At 35.1% G+C, this 22,706-nt stretch overlaps 1 protein-coding gene across 1 annotated transcript in view; it reads right to left on the reverse strand.

The window, feature by feature from the left end:
- LOC145692838 (odorant receptor coreceptor-like) overlaps positions 1-22,706 on the reverse strand; it is a 41,159-nt gene that overhangs the window by 12,177 nt on the left and 6,276 nt on the right. Inside the window, exons 2-3 of the mRNA XM_081768340.1 lie at positions 10,998-11,097; positions 4,946-5,050 (exon numbers count right to left, since the gene is read on the reverse strand). Of these exons, the coding sequence (XP_081624466.1) occupies positions 4,946-5,050; positions 10,998-11,097 (205 nt within the window). The remainder of the gene's footprint in view (positions 1-4,945; positions 5,051-10,997; positions 11,098-22,706) is intronic.

Below are 22,706 nucleotides of genomic sequence, written 5' to 3' on the forward strand. Positions count from 1 at the left end.
TCAGCTCAACAACGTGCAATGCGATATTGCATGTTATTATTTGTGATTTTACAGTGCATAGAAAAAAGTGCATTTTCTTCAAAATCAGAAGATAATAGTGTTTTACAATAATCGCGACATCTCTTAAGATTAAGTTCATCCTTAATTATTATTATTATTATTAGGCTCCTATTATTATTATTATTATTATTATTATTATTATTATTATTATTATTATTATTATTATTATTATTATTATTATTATTATTAATGTATCACGATTCTGCACCGAGACCGAGCAAAACAGCGATGATGAGATGTATGATGTTGATGGATTTTTTGAAATGGTTGGAAACAGAAGAAAATATGTAAATATTTTAATTAACACAAGCTAGTAGACAGTTCGTAGAATAGTTGTCGTGGTATTATAGGCGTAGCTATGAGGTATGTCGTGTGCACCTCAGTATATACTAGGAAAGCTTTGTCAACGGCAACAGAAGAATACTCATTTTTTTAAGATTCATTGTTTGTGTTTTCAATTCAAGTTTTACGAGGCGTATCCGGAAAGAAAGTTACCGTTTCGGATTCCGGTCGCTGCTGCGCTGCGATCGGCGTTCTGCGCATACGCGCTAGTCGTCCTTGTTCGTCTGCTCTCAACTGACGCCATTTTGGTTGCTCTACGTAGTGTAAGTTTAAAATGTCTAAGACAATTGACGCTCCCGCCGACTGTGAGATTCGTTCGGTAATTCGATTTTTAAACGCAAAGAATGTGAAACCGGCAGAAATTCATCGTCAAATTAAAGATATTTATGGTGAAAACGCAATGACTGATGGAATGGTTAGAAAGTGGGTAAGGATGTTTAATGAGGGTCAAACTAATGTCCACGATGAGCCCCGGAGTGGTCGGCCTTCTGTTGTCGACGATGACTAAGTGAGGAAAATCGATGAAGAAATCCGTGAGAATAGATGTTACAGTATGGCAAAGCTTCCAGGCGAATTCCCGACGAAGTGAAACTCGCTGTGCAGCAATGGTTCTCATCACTGTCGGCATATAGTGCCAAACTCACTGGCGGCATCGTTCTATGAGGAAGGACTAGCTAAGGTGACCCACTGCTATGACAAGTGCTCCAACAACGGTGGAAACTATGTGGAAAAGTAGTATAAGATTTGCTATGTCTTGTGACAATAAAATTAAAAACATATATTTACTACATTTTTTTTCCGAAACGGTACTTACTTTAAGGATACGCCTTGTATATGATTTGACTTTTAAAATTTTATTTGACATGCATTCTAAAATTGTTTTACGAGAAGTTCTTCCACTTATTGAAATAGAATTTTATTTTAAATAGAATTAAAACCGGTGTTGTGATTCTATTTCCAATTCTATGATTAGTATAGTATCTTGACTTACAAGGTACATTCGTGAAGTGTTTCCTCGAGATTCGTATCAAATTGATTCCAATACAAAGTTTTCCGCGGCCCAATGTGTATTGAACAAATTTTAGCTAATTTTACCCCATCCCGGTAATTTGCACATTTATGGGCCTTCGTACTCTTCCAGTACGGTACCGTAAAATTCACGCCTTCCTACGGTAAAATTCACTATAACAGTGAATTTCCGAGGAAATTGTAAATGAATTTGATGCTTCACTTGCACCTATTCCCATTTGAAAAACCGAAAGTTGAATCCAAAATGGCGACCTTTGTGGGTAACATGTCAGAGAAGCAGTATATGATCCAATTTGTTTTGCACATTTCTACATTCATGTCCAGTTACAAATAAATAAACTAAAAGCAATTTTGTGTCCCAGAGTTATACTAGTGTATGATTGCATTCCTGATATATGAATACCCATAAATATGCAAATTACCAGTATGGGCCGCTAAAATTAGTACAATACACATTAGTACGCGAAGAACTTTGTATTTGAATCAATTTTACACGAATTCTGAGGGGACATTTCGCAAATGTACCTTGTTAGTAATATACAGGGTTATTATAAATGATGGACCCATTTTTAAATATGTGTATTTATTAAAGTACAAATCCAAAATGAACAATCTTTATACCAATGGAAACTGGAAGTTTCAAAGTATTTTTGCAATACATTACAAATGTTCAACGTGTCCACCGTCTGCTGCACGGCAAACATCTATACGGTAGCTGAACTCGTCTCATATACGAGCAAGTGTATCTAGTGTTACTGAGTGCATGGCAGCTGTAATACTGTTCCGCAGGTCGTCCAGAGTTATTGGTAGAGGTGGGACGTAAACAGCTTCCTTAACAAAACCCCATAAGAAGTAGTCACGTGGGGTGAGATCAGGAGATCTCGGTGGCCAGAAGTGAAGAGCCAGGTCTTCATTTCCCCTGCGACCTGTCCAGTGCTGAGGAAGGGATGCATTCAAAAAGTCTCGTACATGAAGGTGCCAATGGGGCGGAGCTCCGTCCTGTAGGAAAATAAAGTTCTGTGAATCTTCCATAACTTGAGGGAACACCCATTGTTCCAACATGACCAGGTACGTTGTTCCAGTTACAGTTCTTTCCGCAAAGAAAAATGGTCCATAAATCTTTGTACGGAGAGGGTAATGATTGGCGGCCTATTGCCGCGCGAACTCTACCGGCCGCTTCGGGAACCATCATTACCCACCGAAACTTTCAACCTTCCTCTTTCCATTGGTACAAAAATTGTTCATTTTGGATTTGAACTTTAATTACTACGAATTTTTAAAAATGGGTCCATCATTTATAATAACCCTGTATTACTGTACGAGTACTCTTACGTGCTGGCACATTATTATTATTATGCCAAAAACGACATATGGGATTGCATTTCTTATCCTTTTTGGTAAGTGTAAGGCAAAGTTTGCATTCCTAACAAGAAAGAAAACACTATTTCTGAAAGGAATTACGTCTCTACATCAGCAGAATTATATTTCCATCAAACTGTTGAATATCAGTATGGTTTAGGCCTTAAAACATTCACATGAAAATGTTACAGTGAGAGAAAGATGGTTTTGTAAATCATTTTTCATGCCCACCGTTATGAAACATTCAGACTATGCCTATACCTGGTAAATAAGACAACTTCTGATTAACTCTTTAATTTTGGTTGAATCTTATCAGTTTTTAAAAAAATTCTTACTTTTGAGATTATATTTGCAGAGTGGCGTTTCGACAAGATCCGCAAATACGGGCTTTTTCATGTCGCTGCAGTCGTTTTTAGTAATAATTCTTCCTTGAGCGGATTATTTCTTCATTTATTTATATACAGTAAATATAGCAAGATACTACGAAGTAGAATACGGGGTATGTTTAGTACAAGGGGTCCAGAAGCACGTAAAAAACACAAAATTTACAGGAGAAATGAGTGATGCAAGTACTTAGATGTAACATAACGTAACCAAATCTAACCTAACCTAACATAAACTAACGTAAGCTAACCTGAACTAACCTAAACTAACGTAATATTAGTAGAAATAAGCGAATTTTATCATTTTTTTAGACAATTATGCGTGATTCCTACACTAATAAAACATAAACTAAACTAGCCTAACCTAACTTAAACTAACCAACCCTACCCTAAACTAACCAAATATGCACAGAAATTACCAAAATTGTAACATTTTTTAGAGAAAAGAGCTTGACCCCTTCTGCTAAACATAGGCCAAGAATATTTGATATATGTTTCTATGTTTTCTTCTAAAAATGATATACCTACTCTGACATTAACATTCATGGTGTAATAATACTCTAGGAGTGGCACAGAGATTTCTAAAGTTAGAATGCCATGCTGCAAAATTCTTGTAGCTGTCATTTAAAAAAGAATTATGTAACCTTATCTTTCTATTTACTGTTTACACAGTACAACTTTCAGAAAGCAAGAAATATATTTCCATCCTGCAGCACAGCACTCTAGTGGACAAATAGTGAACCTGCTCATTAAAATCGTGTGTTTTGGCGCGCTTCCCCTCCCCGCCCAAAAGAATCTGTAGTTCCGGAAATCTCGAAACTGCTTTATTTTTATTATGTCAGTGGGAGGGCGATAGCAGCTAGCAAAGAAGACGGCCTATAAAGTTGCATATGGTTTCACTCGTTGCAAGATGAAAGAATTGTTGTATGCCCCTTTCAAAAGAAGGTTTACATGGCAGAATATTGTTACAGGATTTTTTTTTTTGATGACAGCTACAAGATTCTTGCAGCTTCTTAGCTTAACGTTGACTCGTAAGCTCTTATGATATTTTTCAATATAAAATATAGAAGAAACGTAGCTATAAACTTCCTACCCAAAACCGTAATGTTTCCAAGAAATGAATTTCGTTGAGTGTTTAGAAAATTAAGCTAAATACCATGATCATGACAGACACATGCCCAGTGGCAGATCAATGAAGGTAAAAACTGGGATTAGCCAGAACCCAGAATGTTACAGGTATAACATGAGTTGACTATAAACCTTCAGAAATATATGAATAATATCTTAAATTGTTTTTGTAACTCAAAAAACTGGGGGCCTATGGACTCTGCTAGTTTCGCCACTGCAGATGTCATATTAACAGCAATGGTTTGGAATTTTTTGTGACTAATTTCAAGAAAAATGCCATTTGAGAGTGTGACAAAGAAGAGTGCAACTGTAATTTCAAATAACTCACTGAAGAGGGCAGCATCACTTCAGGCCCGAAACCAGCCACAGAGGTTTGGGGGGCCATGAATATGTTAGGGGAGGCCAAGTTATTAAAAATTCTCTTACAAATATCTAAATTGTGTTTTTTGTGTTGAGGTCTGGATGGGCCAGTAAAAGTTTAGGGGGCCAAGGCCCTCTAGCCGCCCTCTAGTTGCGGGCATGCATCACTTTGAAGGAAACTAGACATGTTTTTAGCAACACTATTATAATTACGATACATATATTGCTTACTTTACTATTCAATATTTTATTGTTTAAAAATGTACTGAATACACTATACTTACTCTTTGTCTTATATCACTGCCGTACTTGCAGTATAAATACATTTGCAGCAAAAGTAATACACCATACGTAATAACACTAATAGCCATAGCAATGTTTCCTCGAACCTGTAAGCATAAACGAAATGACAAAATAAATATTATTAACGTAAGAAAACACCTGAATATGGTAAATATATACGAAAAAACAGGATTTATTGAGTTCCACAAATTGATATGGACAAATGTAAATTCTCATACATAGTTCTATAGGAAATACAGAAAAAGAACGCGTTTTTACGGCGCCAAGAATTAACTCATTCGTTACCAATAATAGTTAGTGCATATTTAATCTGATGAAAATATTGTTTTATTTATGTAAGGTAGTCGTGAAAATATCTCGTGGAAATTCTCCGTTACGGGTCAGATTAAAACAAAGAGAACTTAAAGAAGTCGATACTTTTAACCCTTAAGTACTATGGACGAAAATAATCACGTAACTACTATGGAACGGTCTGTCAGACCGCATTGTTGTTTCACATTTTCTGAATAGTATTTTTATTGCATATTTTTAAAAATGATATCCTACATGTCTTAGTGGCTTATAGAAAAATAAAACATAGTAATTTCACGATGTAAAAAGAACTTTATATTTTTAAAACAATGCGAAAGAGAACATAGGCAAAATTTGCAACAATGCTTTCATTGTTATTCTAAAATTGTAATTGTTGAAATATTCAATTTTTTCTCCGTTTCTATGTAGTGAAAATAACTAATTTAAAACACACTGTTCTTATAGACGCACTGAGAATAAAAAATACACTAAAAACGGTGAAACAAACATGGAATTTTAGCTTTTTGAAACTTACAGAAAGGTACAGTTATAGTTGTACTCTTACATTTTTTATAGTGAAAAGGTAATAAATGAAACTTATTTTTAGTTCTTATATGATGGAGAAAGTAAAGAAAATACGTTTTGCCGGTAAAGAAAGCACCACACTAACTTTGCTGACAGCATGCACTTTCTTCAGTAAGGCACTTTTTTTGCACTGCAAGGAAATCGGTATTCCACACCGCTGACACGAATTAGTATCTTTGGTTTCCGCTTACAACTCAGTGGACAGAAGACTATGTTTTCCTTTTCAACTCCTTGTGCGCGATGGTGGGAAACTCACTTTCAAGCTGTAGTATGCTCTTGATTGAAAAACAGCTCTCGTGGCAGATGTCCGATGAACAATCTACGTTCATGAGAGGCCTAACAAGTCCTTTTGCCAACGTTTTCATGAAATCAAATCTTGTCATCACTGCGGACTTAGCGTAGACTTGATGCAAGACATACGCATTGACACCAGACGCAACATCCACCAGCATAAAGAAAATTGTCAATGGCTATCGTCTTGTTTGACGACTTGATGTGTAATCTGTACATTTTTTGTCTAGAGTATCCACTCCGCCTTTACGCATGTTATAAAATGTGATTAATTCAGGTTTTTCAGTCGCTGGGTCATTATTTGATGTGTAGTGCAAGACGTGCCACACGGTAAGACACAAAACTGCTAGTAATCAGTAGATAACGAAAGACAACTGAACAGAAAAATACTCACGTAACTACTATAGTACGTCTGTGAGACCGCTCGACCCCTTCAGCGCCGCGCGCAATGGATCAATTATAACACGAACTTCACAATATGTAACCATTTGCTAGACAGGAAGGTAGACGAAAAGATCCACTTGTAGTAGTGAGAATGTGTAAAATATAATGATATGAAAAGTCGCAGCGGTATGAGAGACGGTCCATAGTACTTACGGGTTAAGTATCTGGGAAGTGTTTTGACGAGAGACGCTTACTGCACCAAAGAGATCAGATCAACAATTGCCATAGTCAAAGAAATATTCACCAAGAAAAGATCACATTTTTACAAGCAGGCTCAACACTGGGCTTAGGAAGAGGCTGGTCAAGTGCTATGTATGGAGCATTGGACTATATTATTCAGAGACTTAGACATTACGGAAGTTGGAGAAGAAATATTAGAGAGTTTTGAAATGTAGTGTTGAGGAAAGATTGCTAAGATAAGATGGGCAGAGAGAGTAACAAACGAATATGTTTTAATACAAGAGGACACCTCTAGCCAGCATCCTTCGTAGGAAAGTTAATTGGATTGGAAACATTCTGCGAAGAAATTGTATTCTTCACACCACTATAGAAGGAAAGATGGGAGGAAAGCGAGGAATAGGAAGAAGAACACTATTGATCGATAATAGAAGAATAGAAGAAAATATTTGGAGGTGAAAGAGAAAGATGAAGTTCGAGAAACGTGCAACAAACATTTTCAGGCCCAAATATAAAATTTAAAAAAAAAAAAATCATTAGTCCCAGAACCTGCCGAGAGGCAGAATTATTTGATAATAATAATAATAATAATAATAATAATAATATGTAAAAATATTAAATAGGTATATCATATATGTATTGATATTTATGTTCTACTAATAATATCATTTATATTTCTTATCAGTTTCATACGCAATTTGAGTTTCTGGTTTTAATCCCTATTTGAACAATATATTATTCAAAAATATACATTTTCCCATATTAAGATAATTATCATGAAGAAATCATATTCGGGAAGAAATTAAATGATTACTAAAAGCAGAGAATTCGTATTATTATTCAGGGCAAAATCATTTATCGTCGCGAATTCTGCCGAGGAATTTGAAGCTTAAAATATATAAAACGATAATCATGCCTGTTGTTCTATAAGGTTGCGAAACATGGTCGGGAAGGACGTGTAGAACAAGATCCTAAGACGAATATTCGGACCCAAGAGGAACCGGAATGGAGAAAAGCGGAAACTCCATAGCGAGAAACTACACAATTTATACGGTTTACCAAACATTGTTAGGGCAATCAAATCTAGGAAGCTTAGTTGGACAGATCATGTAGCCAGGATAGACGAAAGTAGGAACGCTTTCAAGATCTAAACTGGAAGACCAATCGGAAGTCGATCAGTAGAAAGACCTAGGCGCAGATGTGAGGACAATATTGAAATGGATCTCGTAGAAATAGAAATACAAAGTAGAAACTGGATCCAGTTGGCTAAGGATAGAAGTCAGTGAAGAGCTTTTGTGAACGCGGCATTGAACCACCGGATGCCATAGGCCATAGAGTTAGTTAGTTAGTTAGTTTAGTCAGATAATTATGTATAAACTCCCATCTCCGTTTACCAATCATGCAAACATCACTGCTTCTAATATTTGTAACATCCACTACTTAAATTCGTTGAAAAATATGAGTCACGAACTATATGACCAGAGACTCCAAGGTAATCCACAGCTTTAGAAATTTAGTTATTTAGTGAGAAAATGTGAATAAAGTGATACTTTTTGTATATACAACTGTTACACAGTAGAACATTTAACTCTGTTGAATTTACAAAGTGCGGTACTTAAGAAATATGGAACATCTGGATCAAGATGGAAATTACGTTCAATGTCAAGAACTCTTTATAATACCAAAATTCCATAGTTATACAAGTCCGAAACAAGTTTACATTTAAATATTTGAATCTCTTAATTAAATTAAACTATACAAAGCGTATGAATATTCAATGCCAGAAAAAACAGACCAAGTTACATTAACATTTTACATACTTCGCTCAAATAGTTAAAGCTGGCATTTCTTGACAATAATTAGTTCTGTAGGACAATAACTCATAAAGACCAATATTTAATAATAAATATCATAATGGAACATTGTTACTTTCTGTTTGTGGTTGGCGATCCAATTTGGATCTAAGGTGTCAATTTGACAGCTACAAAGTGAAAGGTGTGAGCTGGCCAATTGTGTGTAAAATTACTACTACTCCCTTGGTTACCTTTAATAGGTGTTTCGTCTTCGTTCTCTCCATCAGCAGGCTAATATAATACTCATTGTTGATGCTAGAGTATTTGATGAAGGCATCCATCAACAAAGTACAATGATTCCCTCAGAAAAGTGTAGTTATGACTATCTTATGACAGCATATTTTTGGTGTAGAATTTTTTTGGAAAGGGACCCCTGCATTGAATGATCGTCGACATTAAGAATCGTACATATGGAGCCACGTTTTATTTTCAGCCAGTAATTGCAAGGGCGTCGATTTCTCTGTAAATTTGGGGAGCCCATTTAGATGCAGAAAGCATATATGAGGATTTTAAGACAAATTGCATTTAAATTATGCCAAATATTGTATATTGTTAATTAAAATAAGGGGGGCCTACATTAGTTTTTTGGGGCCTCCGGCCCCCCCCCCCCAGGATCGGCGCCCTTCAGTAATTCTACAAAAAGTTTCGGATCACAAATCTCAAGAAGGATCAAAATTGAGTTTAATGGTACTGTATAACCTGTTCCGTCTGATTACTGTTAAAACATTTCTGCATGTATTTTGGCAAAACTTTGTGCATGTCTAATATATCAGTAAGTACTGATAACTAACTTCAACCCGCTCTTGTGAGATGTTCGATATTTAGACTGATTTTTGGCTAATATTCACTTGTCCTTAAGAATTAATTCTTGGACAGCCTTACATGTTCTCGAATCAATTGAGATTGGAGGACATCTAATGTTAAGTTCAAGGATAAAATGGTGTGTCTTGAAAATAGCTATCAATTTAATGATGGGATTATAGGAGGGAAACTGCTCGTCCAATATGTGTGATACTTAATATGAATATCTTTTAGAGACTTTCTTTTAGAAAATGTCTTTTAGAAAAAGAAACCTCATGACAGTTTGACACTATAAAGCTGTATATTTTCGATTCGACTATCAGTGCTTCAAGTTTTTGTTTGAAATTGCAGAAATTACAAGAAACCTATACTTTCTCCACTATATATTAAGATAATAAGTTCTCATATGATCATGCACTCGCGGAGAACAGGAGGACAAAACCAGGAACCTTACAGCAACGACTCGTAGACTGAACACTATTCTGTATAGTTGGTTTTAATCCTTGTTTACGATTAGATTGAAAATATAAATATTTTTAATAATTGGAATGACTTCACAATTTTCAGGTGTATCATCATAATTTAATTAGATTCTGTCTTTGGGAAATCTGATTTATGAACTATATAAAGCGCACAGGGAAGGAGGCAAAGAATTTCCATGAAATACACAGAGGTGGATTTAGAAGGTAAATACTGGGGGGACCAACCAGAACCCAGACGATGATAGATATGTCATGAGTTTACTATAAACTTTGAAAAATATGTAAACAACCTTACCACATGCAAAAGAACTAGATGAGGTATTTCTTCTCTAACACAACGGACAACACTGAACATTTATACAACTGGACGACATACTATACAAATAAGGTGTAATGTCATTGGATGGGGTAGAAAAGCAGACAGTAACACTAGATATGATGCCGTTGATAGGTGGTTTTCTACCCCTTCCTTTGGTTCGACTATCGAAATATATTTCCTGTTGACTTAATTATTTTTTCTTAATTGTTTCGTAAATTTATTTAATGCAACTTTACAATTTTATTCAAATTATTATATTTTCCTGTTATTCTGTTAGCAATTATTGTTCCATTCCTCATTTATGCCTGTTGTTATTTTAGTTGAATGTCGAATAATTTTGAATTGTAATAAATTTGTTGGTAAACTGTAAAAAAAAATATAATAATATAACAAAATAAAGAGAGAAAAATGTAAACAATAGATTAAATTATTTTGTCACCGGCTGCTGGCTTCATCCACTACTGGAAATAGGTTAAATCTTCTTTCCGGATTTCGACAAGATAAGGGAAATAACACAGGAGGTCTATTAGTATTGGGTGTACAGTACGTTTCATTCTGAGATCTCTTTACTGGAAGAATCTTAGTGCTCCTTATATCAATATTAATTGCTGTGACTCTAAGAGAGTTTCTGCTGTTGCTTTTGAATTAAATACAACCTCTTCAAACTTAAGACATTAATAAAACAAGTGATGAAAAGGTGTTTTCTTAAACCAGTCAAATAAATGGTTTTCGAATTGAATTTAAAAGTAAAATTTTAAAACATTATTCAGTAGAAGATTTGTACACTTACCCTGCTTGCCAAATAAGCTTGCAGACATAAATTTACAGAACTGAAGAGAAACATAGTTAAAAGAAACGGAGATATGGTCTCATTGACTTCGTATACATATCTGAAAATATAAGTATAAAGTAGAAATAAAGAATTTTATAGATTGTAAATAAAACAATAGTAAAACTACCAAAAATTGAAATAAAGTATTTGAGATGCTAGATCATCATAAGAAATTATTGTAAATTGTGTATATATCTAGATACAGTGCATTAAGATTCTCTAAAGGAATTAAGTACATCTTTAAAATAGTTACTCGTTAAATTAGATTTGTAAAATATCCTATTGGCAACATGTCCATTCTGCACAATATTTTGATTTTTTGTTTCAATAATCATAATAATATTTATTATATCATCTGATGAGAGTGATATAGTTTATAAGTATTTCTTGTTAAATAATAAGATGGCAGTTGCTGTCTGTCTCATAAGTGAAAACAAATGTTTCATGTGAAAGAATCTAATATGATTATATAATTAATGACATCGGATTTTCTAAAATTAAAAAAAAAATGAAAAGAAAAAGAATGAAAAGAAAAATCAGGACCCTATCAAAATCCACTAGTTACGCACTTACTCTAGAGTAGCAAAATTTTGAAAATGGAAATCCTCTGGAGTACGGTACATATACTCTTAAGATTGTGAGATCAACGCTTGTCAAAAATGTGAGCAATTGAAAGTGGTTGCTTCACATAAAATTGAGCGATTCGGAGTTCGAATTTAATAATTTTAGTTACTTTTGACGCATTTATTAAACTTGCTCATTCTAGTTCTGTTTGAGTCGGCACATGTAATTTTTGTAGTCTGTCATCAAAAATACATTTAAAACAGAAAAGCTGATAATATTTCAATTGGTAATATAACTATAGCATGCATACATACATACTTGAAAAATAAGTGTTATCTGCTTCCTTGGGTCTGGTAATGTCTCATAATGCCTACATACTTTTTACTGGATCTAGATACATTATTTAATTTGAAGATGTAGCTGAGAATGAAGCAGTGCTAGCTGCGCTCTTGAAACTACCTTTGTTGACAATCTAGCAGTTTTCATAAACTCTGTAAATTTTCCTGCTTCAAACTCTTCAGTAAATTCCGCGCTCGACAGGTCGATACCAAAGCGAGTTATTAGCTCTGCTTTAACCATATTCATCGACGAACAATTCCTTTGGTCACTGCAAAGATTCTTCGTAACTCTGAATACGCTTTCGACATATTTATTTGGAGGTGACTAGTAAGAGGAAAAGTCATTGGATATTTAACGTCCGGTCTTGAGGTCATACAGAACATCGGACAAGGACACCGGTTGTACACAACACCGGTCAAAATACCGGACGATTGGCTACCCTAACTTACTCTTAGCTGAAATGTCGAAAAATATTAATTCAAGACTAAAAGTAAATAACAAAGAGTAGACTGTTATTAGCCTATTCTTAGTTGAAAACCAATTACTAGTAGAAACGGGATTTTATAAGTAGCTTGTCGCACGAATTATATTAACTTACAAAAGTGAGTCAGTGATTCAAATCCGTGGGGAATATCCCATTTTGTGGGACGTTTTAACATCAATTTTTCGAATAACGGTAAAGAGAATTTTCGTAAAAATTTGTTGTCATGGGTACATGGGATTTTTCATATATTTCATATCATCCCCGAAAACAAGTTTCTTTATGAGTGAGAAGTTTGCTAGTGACGCTTGAGTAAATTGAAATCGGTCTTAATTGCCAAATTTTGTTGGAAAATGAATATTAGTGTCAAAGTGATTTATACAGAAACTTGTGAATATCATAAAATAAGCACCAAAGGACGTAAATTGTGCCCTGGGGTTTTCACTAGTGTGGTAAAATTTCCGGAAATTTTGAACCTGCTGAGATGAGCAGTGACACTTGTAATGCCGTTTGAATCTAAATTCATCACCAGAACTTAAGAGCGGGGAGATATATAAATATGATCGAAAATGACCGATAGGTCTATTAGTGTCAAATCAATAGAGTTTGGGGTCGCTGAAATGAACAGTAACACTTCCGATAAATCAAAATTTATCCTTCTAACTTGGGGGCAGGGGAGAGGGGATATAGGCCTATCGATATATATTTGATCGAAAATGACCGATATTAGTGCCGAATCCATAGTTTTCGGGGTGGTGGAAATGAACATTGACACTTCCCAAGCCGTTGAAATCCAAATTCAGCCTCCATTAGTACTCCTAAAGATGGAAGGTGACATGTAAAAGTAATTATAAATGACTGATACTAGTGTCGAATTCATAGTTTTTGGGGCCCCTAAGTTCATTGGTGACAGTTTTGGTGCCTCTTAAACGAAAAATGTAGCGTATTCTACCCGTGAGAAGAACGAGTATTCTGCTAGTCTTTAAAAGTAACGAATGGAAGTTTCACATGTTAGATTCTTATCGTTGCTCAAATTTAATATTTATCGCCATTGGATAGGGCCTATTTATAACTGCTCAAATTTACGCACTTGTGCGGTGAATGTTTGTATTTATTAATATCATCTCTTTTTTTGACTTGTTCGAAAAATATACAAATAATAAAGAGGGATTTTTATCATAGATCTGAAAGCTAAAAAGGAAAATTAAAAGCTGTTGCTTTAAGTATTTTTCCTGCTAGCGAAATACGTTGTATATATGCTGCAGACACGTTACAGCAAATAAGATTAGCATCAGGTGAAGAAATAATTTTTAAATTATATTTTCTGAGTTTTGCCAAGATTTCCGAACAAAAGATATTTTCTAATGGGTTCAACATTTTCGGAAATTGTACACAGCACAAGGAAGATACGTATCTCCATAATATATATATATATATATATTTGATTTTAACATACTAGTATTAACTAAATCGATTCTGGCCTGTTATTTTAACACTTCCCTGCCATAAAATTGTAACTTTATAAGATTATTTAATTTAAATGCATCTATATTAATTAATCTAAATAGGGTTATATTGTAGTATCTTTTGTACCCATAACTCTATTCTATTACGGTGTTAACTTTAAATGAGTGGTGCAAATATATTTGTTGCTACAAAATATTGCTATTCTAGTACAAGAAATATTAACTACTTAATGATCTTAACTGTAAACTAGTAAATATAAAATAGTTTTCATTTAAAACACTTTAATTCATTTGTAACCATATGGATACATAGTTTTCGTAAGCTTCTATTATTTCAACAAAACGTTTAATTGACGTTCTTGCACATTGTGTCTATTTGGACACACTTCCTGCTGATGTTTCGGGAGTGCTATCATATGTCGCTTTTCAGAAGTGTTGCCTGCAGAAGAAGCACGCCATACAACGAACCGCAGTAAGTGGTGTATCATGCACGGAAATTAAATGTAATTTTCCTTCATTTTTATTGAAATCTGCGATATTTCTTGTTATTGTTGTTTAGAAAATATCAAATGAAATATTAAAATTAAATGATCATACTTTGGTTCGATGTCAACTCTTAAAAGTACTTTTAAATCCATTGTAACCATATGGTTACAAAGTGAAAGACTGAGAAAATGTAAACATGATTCACACAACCAGGGGTGCCCATCCCCCCCAAAGCTGATGGCGCACTCCCCCCAAAACTAATAACCTCTTTCCTCCTCAAAACTCAAGTCCTCTAAAAACAATTGGCCAGTGTAGCAGTAGTTTTTATAACTAATAATTGTTATTTTTGTTGTTTTTATTTCCTGTAGTAGTATTATAGAATGCTTGTAGTAGTAGTAGGGGCAGTAGTAATTATAAAAATGGCATTACTTTTATTAGTAGTCTTGGTAGTGTACAATGCTAAATATGTTCTATAAGGATATTGAAGGGTATAAAAACTTCTACACACTGTGTATGGCACAGGTATTCTTTTTTACAATTAGTAGTATTATTTTTTTTCTTTACAAAATATTGATATAATTCCCTTGTACATGAAAAGTAAGACGCAAGTTACAAATTATTGAGTTTGATACCAAAAGAAAGTGTTATCCTCGAAATTAGCCTACAAAAAGAAGTGATATCCAACAAAAAACATTCCTGTAAAAGAGCCAAGTACGAGTGGCCTTAAAAAGAATTGAAATCACAAAAATAGGCGCCAAGTTCTGGTGGACAACAAACACTCACTGGCTCACTTCAAATTTAGATTTGAAACTTGGCTGTTGTCTGTATTGCTACCACTAACTCACAATTATGTCAAACTACTTTCTAATTTTCAACAGACAACATAGGCAAGTTTCAAATCTAAATTTGAAAGTGATTCCTTGAGTGTTTGTAACTGTTGTTCACCAGAACTTGGCGCTCATTTTTGTGATTACACTTCTTTTTAAGGCCGCTCATACTTTTTTTTTTTTTTTTTTTTTTTTTTACAGGAATGATTTTGTTGCATTAAATTATTACTGGTCATGGTGGTGACATTAACCTACCCTTGATGTCCTTTATAGAGTAATAATATTTTTCTTTGCTCACTCGACAAAGCAAATTTGTCTATAATATCGCTGTTGGAAATGCATTCTAAAATGTCTTTTTCGAAAGAAAGGACAAGCATGTCGGAGATCCATACATCTCCCATACTGCTTCTTAGTCTCTTTTTTACAATCTTTACTTTACTCATAATCCTCTCTGCTGAGCAACTCGTTGCTGGTAATGACAGAAGTATCTGGTATTAAATATAATATTGTTAGGTATGGAAAACCAGACATATTCAACAAACCTGTGGATGGCCCTTCTCTCTTAAAACGAACCAACCTTTCATACGGCTACTTGCGCGGTACTTCATTCATCGAGTATCGAAGCAGGGGGTACAGGGGTTAACCCCGGAAATTTTTTGAAAATTAGCTTCTCAAAATCCTGTTTTAATGCTATTCCGACAGTACAATTGCTAGTTCGAAAGTAGAGTAAAATCCTCCCTAAATTTTTTCTCAATGGCGCAGCTTGCACCATACATCCCCCCTGTGGGCGGCCCTGCACAGAACTGAAAGATATAAAACGTGTTTATTTTTACTAATTGTTGAGAGCTCACTGCGTATTGTAATGCAACTTATGTACTTACCTAATTTTATTACTAATTCTGAGAGATATATTCTTACTTACATCTAGTCGATTACTTGTAATTTTCTAACATTATTATTGCATTGATGTGTCCATTTGTTCACTAGAGCTTGATTTCTCTGTTATTTCCAGTGTTTGCAGTATATATATATATATATATATATATATATATATATATATATATATATATATATATATATATATATATATATATATATATAGGGGGGCCGCGGTGGCTCAGTGGTAGAGCGTTCACCTCCGGTGCTTGGGGTCCCGGGTTCAAACCCTCCTCCCCCAAGTGAACCTTGTGGTGGACAAACACCGTGTGCATGGGTTTTCTCGGGGTTCTCCCGTTTCCTCCCACTTTCTTCATTCCACCATTTCATTCATCTCTCATCATCACCGTCTCCTTTAGCCTAACCGGCATAACCGTGGGACGTAAAACTCAAAAATTTCATTTCATTTCATATATATATATATATAATATGGAGGATTTGAACTGGCATCCTCTAAGGTGACTCGAAGGAATGGAAAAGGTGATAATTGGACGGTGCAACGTCCGGGGAGTATGGTTAAGATGTGTGTCTATTTGGTTGTGTGGTTCTAGTTTCCCTTTTTATTCATTCTGTGTGTTCGTTTTTTTTTTAAGCATAAGTTTCTGTCTGTCATCGTTTGGTATTCTTTTTTCTATTTAACTTCTCCTTTTTCTTTCTCTCCCATTCTTTATTATTTTTCCTTTCCTCTTTTTTTCTTTTTTCCCTTTTTCGTTTCACTTCTTGTTTCCCCAGTACTTTGTTTCGCCTGTTCTTTGAGTGGACCCTAGTCTTTTAGTATTTCCCTGGTGTGAGTTTGGGGTTGTACGGCCTCTCTCCTTTTAAGTTTCTATTGTATATGGCTTTGGTGAGGTGTTGTATAAGGTTTTAGGGTATTTTGTATGCTATCATTAGTGGTATCTAAGGTATCTTTGGTCACCATTCTTGTGTTCCATATTCTGTATTCATTCATTTCCAGAATTCATTGTTGACAACTTTCAGTTTGTTCCAAAAATTGGGGTGGTAGAGGAGTGGGAATGTCAAGTCAGATAGGATGTTCAGACACTTTCCTCTTTGGATCAAAGAAACTTTTCAAACACAAGCTATAGTTGTATTTTGTACAAAAAATAAGCAAAATTTAGAGTGAAACGACAGCGTAAGATATGACTACTTTTACTTCATTATATTTACCGTTATGTTGCAATGTAACCATATGGTCACAACTCCTAAATACAAGACGATTAAACTAATTTTCGAAATTTCTCTCAATATGTGTTCTAATAGTCCTAAATAATAAGTACACAAAGTACAAAAAGTTTCTGCATTTCAGAACTAGGTTTGTGCATTATAGGGTTAAAAGTATAATGTAGTAAAATATTCGAAAACTTCAAATTATCCCAAATTTTCCGTTTTTCCCAAGCTCGGGAAAAACGGTAAAAAGCTGTTTTTTAACCAAAGTTTCCGTTCATTTTTTCAGGCCTTTACGACACTAGTTTTGACGGAAAAATCATAAAAGGAGGAAAGCAAATTACCAAACGAGAAACATCCAGTTTCTAAAACTTCTCAGAAGGAACAATTGGAGAATAAAATTTGCTTATTTTCATAACATATTTCATAACATATTTCAGTAGAGTATTGTGATACAAAATCGTGGTGGAAATACTAAATTCTGATAACAAAATGTGACTGTTTCCATCAACAATTTCCATAGTCTCTTTTAATTAATGAAAACATTTATTACAAATTTAGAAGATCAGAATTTACGAATAATTCACTGAAATATTGAAATACGTAAAGGACATAAAGTAATCTCAATTTTCATCTTTTATTATGCTTAAAAAGAACGTAATTAGTATAGCATTTTTGAAATTTGTCAGCAAAATGAGAGTTTCTGACTTTCGAAATGAGATTTTATAATGTTCAAGGTCAGTATCACTGCCGGGAGTTGTGAGCAATTTTTCTGGGGGGGGGGGGGGGCAGCCCAGACTGCTGAGACTGTCTTGGCTAAGCAGGGATATCTTGTAGCCGTATAGGTATAATATCCTGTAAAACTTACGTGTACTTACGCAGTAATTAATTCAGACAGAATTGACTTTATAAATAGTCTCTTTAATAAAAAATAATCGAAAGTGATGAAGTCAAACATGAGGTTAATCGTTTAAAAACCACTATGTTGTATGAGTAAACTAGTCTCTTGATAAAATTAAAAAGTGCCGAGGAGAGCTTAAATGACAGAAGAAGGAGAATATACGGTGGATTAACACAAATTATCTAAAACCTGAGTTAGGATGTGGTATAAATTCACACATGAGGAATGTGCGTGAAACAAATGCAACAGTGGAAATGTTCTTATAAATATTTAGGAAAAAGAAAAGCATATTTTGTTTATCTTTTCACAAAAAAAAAAAAAAATAGAAATATGTTTAAATGTTATACGAGTACAGCTTTGACTGTTTCATAATACAAGCATGGATAATATGAAAAGAGACTAGGATCTCCTTCTAGAGGGAACTAGAGGAATGATTTAGAAATACGGGTGTGGACAAAAATTGAGTAAATTATAAGCTAAACGGTAATGCACTGAAAAAATAGTGCAATTTCTGATTTTACCAGAAGGGCAAGATTGTGCGATGATATAAGAGTTTCTCTATTTTATTAGCATAATATTAGCACACAATTAAGTAAAAATCATGTGTTTCTGGAATTCAAGGGCACATTTCTTCTCTGCTGTCCTCAAATGTCGCACTGAAGAAAAAATATCAGAATAATAATGCACGAAATCCCATATTACATGTAATTACGAAATCGAAGAGAAACTTATTAGCACATGCAATCCTGATATATGTGATAATTCAAATATATTATAATAAGCGTTGTCAAATAGTTCAAATAAAATCTGAGAGTTTGTGAACAGAGTTAAATATTAATTATTAGTTGGTGGTAAAGAGAATTCCAATATCAAGACAGTGATGTGTCACTCGCGAGTGATCCGGTTCTTCTGACCGACTCTTTTGGATGAGTAACTGAGTCCAGGCCCGTAGCCAGCCCAAAAATTTAGGGGGGGGGGCGACCCAATCATATTATACTTAATCACCATATTATAGTTCATTTGCAAGCCTACCGTGAAACTTTTAGGGGCCAGCCACAATTTAGGGGGGGCCCGGCCCCCCTAGCCCCCCGTGGATACGGGCCTGACTGAGTCATGGGGTGATATCAATAAAAAACGAGTAACTGTTCTTAGAAGTCCTGCTCGAGAATCAAAGTAACTACACCTGATGTTATCTCCTCCCTCAATTTCGTATCAATAAAACAAGCCCCTCCTCAGGTCTAGACTGCTCCAGATTTATGAACGTTCACTCGCGTTTTCCCTGCGCGTAGCAGTGAGTCGTATCAATAAAAGAAGTGATTACTTATTTCTCCCATCCGTCGCGTGGTCATTTCGTTGTGGGTAACCTATGGCGCAGTATCCTAAACTCCATGGAAGGGGCAAGTAGCAACGATAGTTTCAATCAAAGTGAATTTGTGAATGTTATAAAAGAGTTTCCAGTGGTTTTTTAAAGTCACAGCTACCAGAAAGTAAACTAAAGAAAGCCGAAGCTTTGAAGGCAGTTACAGTGAAATGCAACGACATATCAAATACATGTACGACTGAGACACAAATCCAAAAGAAAATCTTTAATATTCGAGCGAGAATAAAACAAAAAAACTGATTTAAAAAAACGAGAAATAAGAAAGTAATACTAAAACCATGGGAACAAAGCAATTGGAGCTGATGGATGTTGATTCGAACCCAGCAATATCAAAATTAACACGACAAGCGCATATCACGTGTTGGCCAAGGTCTTTGTAGATTGTTTGGTTTTAAGAACGAAATCAGACACTTGACCCCTCTGTTTCCTTTTTTAAAAAGTCCAGCCAGTCACATCATAAAGCACATCCAACTGATTGAGTTTTCTACACCATACGTGTCTCCTTTCTTCTTGACATAAACAAAATACATACATATGTATACCCCCTTCTATCAACGTTATGTTCAGTTGATTTTGAGTTTAACGTTTCTTTCAGCAGCGAGGCTATATGAGACATGGATCTACCCCCGGCCGTAAACGTTGCTAACCCCTATTGAATTTTTTCCCACTTTTTCCCGTTTCCTCCTACTTTCTTCATTCCACCATTTCATTCATTTCTCACCATCATCGTCTCCTTTAGCCTTCCTGGCATAACCGTAGGACGTAAAACTGAAAGATTTAATTTCATATCATATACAGCGTACACTGGCACACATGAAGTTCCACAGCAGGCGACCACTGCTTGCGACTGATAACAGCCGACTTCGTCGAGGGTGGGCACATAAACACACTAATTTGGACTGTAGATGATTGGAAAAGAATGTGTCCGATAAATCATGGTTTGTGCTACTTCTCTCGGACAGGCGTGTATATGTGCGGTGCCAACAACAGGTATCTATGGACCCCTTGTGCATGGTGCGTACTGTACAGTCAGATGGCTGTGGCTGTGTTTTGGGGATGATTCTCGTGGCATTGCTGGGACTGGGACCTCAGTCCATGGACCACAGCGAGATATTCGTTGTGTACCAGCAGATGTTAGAGGATCACGTGCGCCCTACAATGCCACACTTCTACCCACAAGAACGACAATGCCACCAACCCATTACTATATTTGCTTGGCTTAAGGAACATTTCACGGAAATGTAGCATATGTATTGAGCCCTTAACTCACCGGATCTTAATCCCATAGAAAATTTATGAGATGTTGTGGAATGACCTATTTGCACCATGACTCCTGCACCGAGAATTGTGGGCTCATTGTGGGGGTGCCATGAGAAAGATATGGTGTCAGATACCCGTGGACACGTATCAGCAAATACCACAATCCGTGTCACGCCGTGTCCAGGTCGTCCTCTGAGCAAAAGACGGAGCAACAAAGTATTAGAAAGGCGGATGCAATTCAGTGAACTCCCAGTATATGTGTTCTACTGAGACGCTGAATCGATTGCAAAAACCGCTCCTTCATCGTATTTGTTACCGTTTTCGTTCGATTCGAACGGAAATGGTTGACTTTTGCTTTGAATAAAGAAGTAATGAGAAAGATGAAACCTATTCTATAATCGCTGAATCGATTGATAAAAAGCAAGCTAGTGTTGAAATGAAAGTAAAACTAATTTTAATCACTTCTGGTTTTGTTAGCTTCTTGCGACGACATGTTCCCTTGAGACAAAGAATCGACTTTGTTTTTTTTTAAAAAAAAGATTCTCAGCACCAAGGGCGCTCATCAGGGGGGGGGGCAAGGGGGGGCGGTCGCCCACCCTAGAGGAAATTATACTTCGGAATATCGAAAACCCAATAGAATTTTCACATTAGCTACAGCAAAATTTGAACCTACACCGTATATTTGAAATGTCGCGTATACTTGCCACCCCTTGGAAACCACAATATGGGCGCCCTTGCTCATCACTAGTTACTCCGGAACGGAACCGGAATCAATTTTTGTGAGGCTAAATCGAATGAAAAAATACTATTGTCGATATCTCTTACCGTTTTTGCTATGACACCTGTTATAAAACAAACAAACAGACGGATGGATGAACGAAAGGGCGGCGGAAGAACATGGCTGTTTTATAAGAGTTTCTACACGTAGCATAGTTATAAGTATCCTTTGTGAGAAGAGCTTAATACATTTATTTTATTAAAACTAAAATAAAAAGTTAGAGTTTCAACAACTTAGCGTTGTATTCATCAGTTGAGAAGAATAACTAGATGTAGTGTTTCATCTAATTGTCGAACTACTTAACCATTGGATATTTTTATCTATCACCTACCTGAAATTGGTTTTTGAGTCATGTTACTGTCTATAATGCGTGTACAAAAGGGTTTGTATGAAAGGTCACTATACACGTTAAATTTGCGTTTTCCTAAATGTCGCATAGCTACAATTTAATGATAAAGAAAACATCTATTTCTTAAATGGAGTTTCCAGATATGCCACTGGATTAATTTATAAAAAGGAGTAGGCTATGTTAAAATATATATCTGAATCTACTTCGACTGTCAAAATTGGTAAGATTTAATACTTATCTTCTCTCAAATCTATGAGTCCTACTTAAATATTTTCGATATTCAGCTAATAAATTCATGTTCTCTTTTCATCAACTTATTTACGAACAATAAGATAGAGCTTTTCAAGACATAATGAAGAATAATATATTAACGATGTAAGAAAAAATTATATTGTTCGTTTTGCTGCTAACAAGGGACATCACCCAATTGTCCAGCTCCGATTTCAATGTTTTTTTTTTTTTTTTTTTTTTTTTTTTTTTTTTGCTGATGGAGGACCGGTATTCATTACTTGTGATGAAAGAAATTTTTGTCATGGTGCATGTTTTCTATTTTTCTATAATTTTTAAGAGTTGTGATGTGGTTAATAGAGATTACTGCAGAAGTTCCTTACTACCCTTTCTAAACGCAGAGTTAATGAAAGAACAACCATGTAGATACATATAAAGCTTAAGGGAAGTCATATGGTATATACGACCTTGACGGCAGTCATCTTGAAATCCGCCATTTTGAATTAG

This window comes from Thermobia domestica, chromosome 8 (genome assembly GCF_964235325.1).
Source record: "Thermobia domestica chromosome 8, izTheDome1.hap1.1, whole genome shotgun sequence".
NCBI lineage: Eukaryota > Metazoa > Arthropoda > Insecta > Zygentoma > Lepismatidae > Thermobia > Thermobia domestica.